The following is a 9,499-nucleotide window of genomic DNA, read 5'->3' on the forward strand; positions in this document are numbered from 1 at the left end:
GCTTTAGTAAAAAATGATAAAACATGCACAAAATATAAAACAGGCCCTGGAATAAAAGCATGCATCCCTCCCAATGCAGCTAAAAAGACAGACACTACTCTTAAACAAAATCCCTTCAGGAAGGAGAAGGAAGGGGTACTTAGCTCAAAGAGGGGTGGGTCGCAACCACACCCCTCTGCCGCTCCAGCTGACTCTCCCCTTCCTTGACTCCAAGCGCGTCACATCAGGTGGCTAAAAGCTTGTGCCGTCCAGGGAGGACCGGTGGTCACCCCGCTCCCAGGGCGGCATGGCTCCGGGAGACATGGGGATCCCCGCCTGTGAGTCTTGTTCATCCTCCTGCGCGTCTATGTGCCTCTGTGTGTCTGCGCCTCTGTGTGTCTGTCCGTCTTGCTCCTGCACCTGGTGCTCTTCTTAAAGTCACCAGGTGTGGCTGGAGTGCACCTGTTCTCCATCTTCCAATTAGGTCCATGATGCTTTCAAAACAGTCAGTGCACACAAACAGGATCCAGCAAGAAATAGAATAAAAACAATAAAAAAACACATCCTATTACATGTCCTGAGACAAAAATGCTCCTTGCAGGTGATGCTTTTTTTGACTACCGTATTTTCTGGACTATAAGCCGCTACTTTTTTCCTAGGTTTTGAACCATGCGGCTTATACAAAGGTGCGGCTATTGTGTGGATTTTTCCTCCACTGTTAGGGGAGCTCTAACCGGAAATAGAATCAAAAACAAGAGACAAAAAATATATGTAAATCAGAATAGCCAATGCTACTTTTTCTTTAACAGATAGAACACTCATGACAAATTACTAACTGGTAATTATTTTTAAATCCTCAATTCTTCATCATCTAAATCCCACAAAGAAGTTTGTGTGGTGCACATTTTAAGTAGAAGGCCATGGAGCTTGCTATCTAGGAAGGAAACCGCACTGCTCTACAAAAGCTTATCATTAATGAATCTATGCTGAGACGCTGGAGACTGCAGGTACATACATGTACATTCAAAATACAAAATTGTTCTCTACATGCAGTAAATATCACATATTTCAACATAGATATCTGCGGCTTATAGCCCAGTGCGGGTTGTATTTCTTTTTTTTTCTTCTTTTTTTTAAATTGAGCAGGTGCGGCTTATATACAGGTGCGGCTTATAGTCCAGAAAATACGGTACTTCAGAATTCTGATTCGGACTGGAAACACAGAATGTTTTTATAAATTTGGGGATTCTGCTTGGCTGCAACGAGCATGTCCTGACTTTCATCCATCGATCTAACCATTAACCATTCGTCAGTGTTCATGCACTCTGATCTCTTCTTATTGACTTTTCAGCCTGGTGCTTTTATCCTTATCAGGTTTTTTGTCCTAACCTCACACCACAGTTACAGCCCACTGCAGAAAATGGAGGAGGACTGAGCCACAAAGGAAGCTTTAAAGCCAGATGGCTTTGACTTCTTGAAGATTAATCCTGAAGCCCCTCAGATCAGTGGTCAAGCTGGACCCCTGCAGTCTGTCTGACAGCAGCATATTAAGGTTGGGAATGGCTTCATCTTCCTGCTGCAAACAGTTTGCAGGATCCAGGATGGTGCAGAAAACACTGTTACATTCACACCATTTATTGTTCAAGAAATTCATCTGCTTCATAGTATCATAAGCAGGTATTATCTTACTCTTTGATTAGAGTTTTTGTAATTTTAAAAAATATTTATTTTGTATTTTGATGTTGTAATTTGCTTATTTATTTCTCTTCTAGCAGAAGATTCCCCCTGCTGGAAATAAAATAAAATAAATAAAATGCTTTATCTGTTAAGTCTTTTATGAGAGGTTGAAGCTCACCCGTTCTTGGATAGTAAAGGTTTCTCATCTAACAGAGCTACATAGACATGAATAGTCACGGTTCAGGCGCAGGTAGAAGCTGTTTCACACACTGAAAGGTCAAATTTGTTATTCCAACAAGGAAACTAATCTGCAAAGATTTAAATTTCCACTCTGGTTATCTTTTGATCTATTGTAAAAGTCTTCCCAGTCTTTTAATTTTGATTATGCAGTTTTAAGCCAAAATGTAAAAAAAAAAAAAAAAAAAAGTCATTTTCTGGGACATAGTTTCTGCAGAGCGGCAAGAGTTCAATGAAAAAACACACAAGTTGTGGGTGGGACTGTTGGCGAGGAGTAAGCTTGTCCCTTTCATTTCCTCAAACTGTTTACACGCTCTCCCACTGCTTACAGCCCCTCACAACTCCAAGCTAACATTACTGCTAACATTTCTAACCTAACAGATGCCAGCACAGACGAGGAAAACAAAGACGTACATGGATCTAGTTGTCCAGAAAGTAGATATATCAGAATCGAATGGAGCTTGTGGCTTGCCATAGTAGCTTTTACATCACACCTACATCTTTTTCTTTAAAAAAGAAACATCCATTTCAATAAAGAAATGCTCCAAAATGCAATTTTAATCTTAGCTTTCTTCATATATGTCCTCCATCATCAGAAAAATGCCTAAATAACATGTTAAAAACATGATTTTTATTGGAGTGGGTCTTAAATCCTACACGGTGGTTCAACCTCCAAACATTAACAGTGCAGCTCTTACAGCGATTATAGATTGATTTGTATAACAAATTTCTCAAATACTTTCATGTTTAACAGAAACTCTAAAAGGCTGACCATAGTGCTAACATGATCTGAGTTTCTCATTCCTTTCCTCCCTCTAAGTCATTCCAAGCTTAAAGGTTTGGTTGAAGAGCATGACAGAGAGGAATCTAGGGTGAAAAAAAGTAAGATTGATAATACATGTTTAAGAAAAAAAGGAGACATGCTAGTGAACGGGATGAGTAAAAAGTGGAGAGAAGCTACCTGCTTTCTTCTTCCATATACGGTGTTAGTCAGCGCTGAAAGCCAGGCCTGGGAGTTTCTCTGAGTAATGCAGCAGGGGAGTGCCTCTTTGTATCAGTGTGCGTTGTTATGTATGTATGAATCATGCAAGTTTCTCTTTTTTTAATGAGTGGCACAGAATTCCACAGAAAATATTATGAAATATCTGTCAGAGAGAGGTGACATTTAAAAATTTTAGAAAAAGATGTTAAAAAAATGTGTTTTTGTGTTTGAATAAACAAGAATTTTGACACTGAGGAGTAGAGCTGCAAACGGGAACACATCCTGACCCTCAAACAGAAAAATTCATTCATTTCTTTGGATAAGTCACATGATCCCAGCAGTACATTCTTCCCCCCCATGTGACATCCTCCGATATCTCCTTTTATGGATGTCATCCAAAGGAACTCTTAAAGGGCTGGATAGCCTGCTCCGGTGCTATAATTGGTGTGCTTCTGTCTAAAACAGGATAATGCCACTCAGAAAAGCCAATTCCCTGATCAGCTCATCACCCCAACTCCACCCCCTGACCACCACAGCACACATATGTTGTCTTTAGCTGCAATCACTTCCTGCGTGCATCTCTAAAAAGTAACCCACCATAAAATTGGACTTCCCTTCCCTGCTGGATAGCTGGCTCCCAAATATCCATATTAGGAGCACAGGGAGCAATTCTCAGAGTCACCAGGAGTATTGGTCCTGTGCCCTAATTGAGTTAAAACACCACTCTGACTAAGCTACTCTTTGTCTTGTCTACTTACAACATAAGCTTCTAAAGGCAGATTTGCTCCGTGAAGCTGAATACTACTACTATTCCAGGTTAAGATGTCATCATGTGCTGCGTAATTCTGTGCACTGAAGTGAGTCATGGCAAGTTGCATATTTTTCATTCAAACGTGAACACACCTTTTCACTCATTACAACACTGATGAATGCTGAGGTATTTACAGATTCTTGGTTTTGCTGTAAACAAAAATCAGCTTGGACACGTGTATCTTTGTCACTGATATGTATGTGTGTGCGTATGAGACTGTTACGCAGGAGCGCTTATTATCCATGGTGTTAACACTGTCAGTGACCCTGAAACTGTAACCGGTCCAAGGCTGCCAATGCACGTGATCAGTGGGAAAGTTTTGGATATCACAGTTCAGTTATACTGATTTTTATTTTCTGAAATGATTGAAATGTTCTAATGAACTGGTTAAGAAAAACAAATGAACAAGCTAAATTATAGGATTACCTCATCCAAATGATGATAAGGTGTAAAGTTATGACTGCGTGTTTAACTTCACCCTATAATCTGAGAGCAACAAAACAGAAAAACATGTTTTGAATAACATGTATTCTAAATAATATGTCATTCAGTTGTTGAACTACTAGTTAAAAAAATAAATTATTTTATAAAATAAAATGACCAATGACCTTTGACACATAACCCTGAAAGTATAGGGGTTACTTTTCACGGTCCTTGTCCCCGCGTGCCAGGGAGCAGAGCAGCTATCTGCATGAGCCACGCCCAGTGGACGCGACGCAGCCAATCAGAGGGCGCCGTGCGGAAAGTTCTCCTTATATGGAGAGGGGGCTGCAGCGCGAGCTCCCATATAACCCTGCACTTCACCGGCCTCCGTTGCAGTGTAGCTCAGACACTAAGCTCCGCAGGAGTATTGCCTTCAGGCAAGAGTCTTCACAAGTCGTGAACCCCCATTCATACAGGTAAGGGTCAACTTTTGACTTTTTTATGTTTGTTTCGTGTTTAAGAAATATACGAGTTAATTGGCACGTTAAGGTTTAAATCTTGAAGCACTCCGTGACTTTTGTCAGTTGGCAACAGCTAATTAAAATGCTATGTCGCTGTCAATGACAAACTGCTGCAAACTGTTTTTTCTGTCGTAAATATCGCAGTGTTTGGATAATATTGTCATTCCGCTGGTGTTAAATCAAGCGGCGCTGAAAGCTTGACCTTCCCTGTGCATGTCAGCATCCACATTAGCGAGGTTTGCGGTTCTGACGTCTCAGGTTTCGCCCAGTGATGAAGGGCTTTGCATGTTTTTCATTCTAAAGCATTTTTGTGTTTTCTTATTTTTCTTCATCACAGAGTAAGTTTAAAACAAGTTTTCCCGTAGTTTTCTTGCTGGTGATGACTTTGTTAATTTAGCGGGTCAAAAGCTGTAGTCATAAAAAAATAAACAAACATTTGTGGCGGTGATGAGATGTGCTGATGCCCTAAAAGAGGTTTGGGAGTGGCCGCCTGTCCTGTCGGTGTCATCCGAACCTGTTTGGGACACGGGGCGGATTCTGGACCGGTCTGCTGGTGGTGGCGAGCCTGCGCTCACTTTTTCCTTATATGGCCATGGCCAGACAGGCTAGAACCCCCTTTTGTTTCAAAGCCCTGCATTTTTAAATTGGGAGGGACACTACAGCGACACCTAGCGTCCAGACTCTGTAACAACACGACTGTCCAGTAGTGGATTCTGAGTTTGATTTTTCTGCAGAAAATGGAAGAAGAAATTGCTGCCCTCGTTATTGACAATGGATCTGGTATGTGCAAAGCTGGCTTTGCTGGGGATGACGCTCCTCGTGCGGTCTTCCCGTCCATTGTGGGGCGCCCCAGGCATCAGGTACAGCCTTATTTTTTTTCTCTTTTTTTCTTCCAGCATCACTTAAATATTTTTAAGTCTAACTTTTTTTTTTTTTTTCCTTCCAAGGGTGTGATGGTTGGTATGGGCCAGAAAGACAGCTATGTTGGGGATGAAGCACAGAGCAAAAGGGGAATCTTAACCCTCAAATACCCCATTGAGCATGGTATTGTAACCAACTGGGATGACATGGAGAAGATCTGGCATCACACCTTCTACAATGAGCTCAGAGTTGCCCCCGAGGAGCATCCTGTCCTGCTGACTGAGGCTCCCCTTAACCCAAAGGCTAACAGAGAAAAGATGACCCAGGTGAGAGCGCTGTTGACAAACTGTCTCCTAAATCCTTCTGCCAGCTCATTTTCAGTCTCCATTGAGAAGCTGTTTTTTAAACTTCTCATTTTTCATGCTCCATGTTACTTCCTCCTGCTCCTTTTTCTACTCCAGGATTCTTCCCTCCTGAGCTCCTCTCTTTACCTCTGTGGATGTTTCAGGTTTCTATTTTCCTGCACTGCATCAGGAATGACTTGTTGCAGCATGGGCACAAACCTTTCTGATCTGGAACTGTTAGTGCAAACTATCACTTTAAATTACTGTGTTCTGCATTAATCTGTATAACAGAGTGGCTTTGCTCAAGTAATATTACATTCTATTAAATCAGGCTGGTGTGGTGTACAAACCGCTATGATTCACTGTCTTAATGACTCTGCTTCTCTTTTAGATCATGTTTGAGACCTTCAACACTCCCGCCATGTATGTGGCCATCCAGGCCGTGCTGTCCCTGTACGCCTCTGGACGTACCACCGGAATAGTCATGGATTCCGGTGACGGTGTGACCCACACAGTACCCATCTACGAAGGCTACGCTCTGCCCCATGCCATTCTGAGGCTGGACCTGGCTGGGAGAGACCTCACAGACTACCTCATGAAAATCCTGACTGAAAGGGGGTACAGCTTCACTACCACAGGTGGGCACTGTTTTGCACTCAAGCAAGGAGGATATGCAGAGTTGAAAACTAAAAGATTTTTACTCTTCTTTTTACAGCCGAGCGTGAGATCGTGCGTGACATTAAGGAGAAGTTGTGTTATGTTGCACTGGACTTTGAGCAAGAAATGGGAACTGCTGCATCTTCATCTTCACTAGAGAAGAGCTACGAACTGCCTGACGGACAGGTCATTACTATTGGAAACGAGAGATTCCGTTGTCCAGAGTCCCTCTTCCAGCCTTCTTTCCTTGGTAAACCTTAAACTCTCATGCAGTGTGAGTTTTTGAATGTTGTCACATATGATGATAACCTGTGTTTCAATCTGCACACACAGGTATGGAGTCGTGTGGTATTCATGAAACTACTTTTAACAGCATCATGAAGTGTGACGTTGATATCCGTAAGGACTTGTATGCCAACACTGTGCTGTCTGGAGGTACCACCATGTACCCAGGCATTGCTGACCGCATGCAGAAAGAGATCACTGCTCTGGCACCCACTACAATGAAGATTAAGGTATGCAAACTTCACTCAAAATGTGGTACAAAACGCTCAGTCTTGACTGTCTGTTTTCAATCCTGTCCTCTGTAAAATGCTTACTTCTCCATTTATGCTTCTTTCAGATTATTGCACCCCCAGAGAGGAAGTACTCCGTATGGATTGGAGGCTCCATCCTGGCTTCCCTGTCCACCTTCCAGCAGATGTGGATCAGCAAGCAGGAATATGACGAGTCTGGCCCCAGCATTGTCCACAGAAAGTGCTTCTAAAGAGACTCTTCCCTTCCTTTTTTCTCAAACTCACTGCTCCAAAGCCCAAGTGGGCTCTGCATACATGCCTGCACCAACACGCTGTATGCAAGCCTATGCATCCCATTTTGTCTCACTGTGGCACATACCCCGTGATGGGGTAGAAACTGAAGTACAGGGGATCCAGGTGGTGTGAATTTGAGGAACCTGTCCATTGTTTTGTTTTTTCCGTGTAGGTCATTCCAGATGTCTCTGTTCACCATCTTATTTGCCTCTATGAAGGTTTATTCTCTGGGCTCACTGCTCAACAGACCTGTAGTATTGCTAAATATTTAAATTGTATAATCTAAACTTTTTTTTTTTTGGTACTTTCAGCCTTAAACAATACTCCAGTTTTGTCATGTGAAACAAGGTGTACACCTTGTGTTGAAGTGTATGAAGGATTGTGCATGGGGTTAAAGCCTCTAGTGTACACTACAACCCAATAAAGCGCACATTGTCTGAATGTTTGTCTGCCTCCTCCTACCTTAACATCTAAATATTTGATTTTTATAATGTGAAACGACTGGTGCCTAAGGCTGGCACATTGATTTTACCTTCTTTAGTAATGTTTCCTGGTTATTAAAATCCTAAAAGTAGTGGGCACTTTGTAGTGTTGTGGCAGGAAATGAGGAAACTTGGCACCACCACTCAATTCCATTTTAGAATCATGTACACTTGAATACTAAAACTGTCTGCCAGCCAGTTTAAAAGACTTTGGGGTTTTAAGACTGAAGATATACTTGCCAGAGTGTACATGTAAATCTTTTAAGGAACCTTAATTTTATTGATGACAAAATAGGCTGAACTTATTTTTTTTTTTTTTTTTTTGTCTTGTAATCAAATTGCACACGATAATCCAAATCTGGTTCCAACCCTTACTCTTTGGATTTGAATTCAATTTACTTAAAGCAACCAAAACAAAGTCAAATGACACAACTATACACACTGAAGATGTCAAACTCTTGACATTATTAGCTAATTTAAAAAGTAAGAGAAGCCTCCACGTGTAAAAGATGCCATTATTCTTAAACGTAAGCATACATTTGTATTTATAAATACAATAAATGGCATACTGAATCAATCAATTGTTTTAAATTTGTCAAAAAGTGATTAGAGTAGGAGGAAGCAAATTTATATGATCCACCTCTGATAGGATTTAACAATTTTGCTTTTTTTAAAAATGTATCATATATCATTTTCCAGTTCATAATTTCTAACTAAAGACATTACATTATTCCAGAAATCAAAATCACAATCCTTAAAATCATTTCTTCCTCCCTTAAAATTTATTTTTATCCAACTTTTTGACTTAAAAAGTTGCATTCCACTTTATGAGTGACTAGCAACTGCCAAAAGAAAAAGAACTAAGGGTCCAATAAAGACAAATTTGTCAGGTTTTTAAAATTGTCAAATAAAAGTGCAAAATATACCTTTTCCCCAGTTTCTTACTTTACAAAAATGCAACTATTATTTGTTACTTGGATGAAAAACTGCTGATTTAGAATCTACCGTCTGCTTTGGGATCTAAAGTAAAATTGGGGAAAGTGGTCCCTCACTGTTTAATCTAAAATAAATAAACAATAACAAAAAATAAAAAAAAAGAACACCTAACTTCAAATGTAATTTCTGAAAATGAAACTTCTGGCACATTTATTGCTTAGATTCTAACTTGACTTAGAAGTCATTTGTATGAAATACCTGAACCATTGTTGATATACTTAAAAAAATATGTATTCAAACATTTTTAACAAAAAAAGAAACAATATGCATTAATGTGTTAAAGTGGTTTATTTAACTTTTTTAAAACAAACTTTACTATGAACTAAAAGCAAGACAAGAGGCCACTTTTATTTAACAAAGTGTATAATGTTATTTATTTAATTTATTTACCTCCGGAAGTCTTCTACCTCGAACGGAAGTAGGTCCGTTCTTAAAGGAGTTCCGCCGTGTGCAGCAGCATTTCTGTCCGTGTATGTACAATTCAGGGAGCTTATAGCTCGCCTTTAGAGCTGGCTTTATGAACATAAAAACAAATTGAGTATGATTATCTATTAGAATTTTTTCCAGCAATGAGCGGCGCTGTGTGTGGAACTATAGAGGACATGAATACACAAATTGTCCAGGTAGGAGGGTTACTAAACAGTTGAAACATTTTTTTTGCAGTACCCGGGACTGCTTTACCATTGCAGTGGTTAATTTCAGTGCTATAAACGTAATAAA

General features: G+C 40.3%; 2 protein-coding genes across 2 annotated transcripts in view; both read left to right on the plus strand.

The window, feature by feature from the left end:
* The first annotated feature begins 4,432 nt into the window (after positions 1 to 4,432).
* Positions 4,433 to 7,746, plus strand: actb1 (actin, beta 1). The gene is made up of 7 exons (XM_024259379.2): positions 4,433 to 4,585; positions 5,365 to 5,490; positions 5,578 to 5,817; positions 6,227 to 6,473; positions 6,551 to 6,742; positions 6,826 to 7,007; positions 7,115 to 7,746. Exons 2-7 carry the CDS (start codon positions 5,368 to 5,370, stop codon positions 7,256 to 7,258), a joined length of 1,128 nt encoding a protein of 375 aa, XP_024115147.1. The 5' UTR covers positions 4,433 to 4,585; positions 5,365 to 5,367; the 3' UTR covers positions 7,259 to 7,746.
* Positions 7,747 to 9,203: 1,457 nt separating this feature from the next.
* Positions 9,204 to 9,499, plus strand: part of fbxl18 (F-box and leucine-rich repeat protein 18) — a 6,169-nt gene continuing 5,873 nt past the window's right edge. The window contains exon 1 of the mRNA XM_024259378.2: positions 9,204 to 9,402. Coding sequence (XP_024115146.1) covers positions 9,349 to 9,402 — 54 coding nt within the window. The 5' untranslated portion in view covers positions 9,204 to 9,348. The remainder of the gene's footprint in view (positions 9,403 to 9,499) is intronic.

The sequence above is a fragment of the Oryzias melastigma genome, linkage group LG1 (assembly GCF_002922805.2).
Source record: "Oryzias melastigma strain HK-1 linkage group LG1, ASM292280v2, whole genome shotgun sequence".
Lineage (NCBI taxonomy): Eukaryota > Metazoa > Chordata > Actinopteri > Beloniformes > Adrianichthyidae > Oryzias > Oryzias melastigma.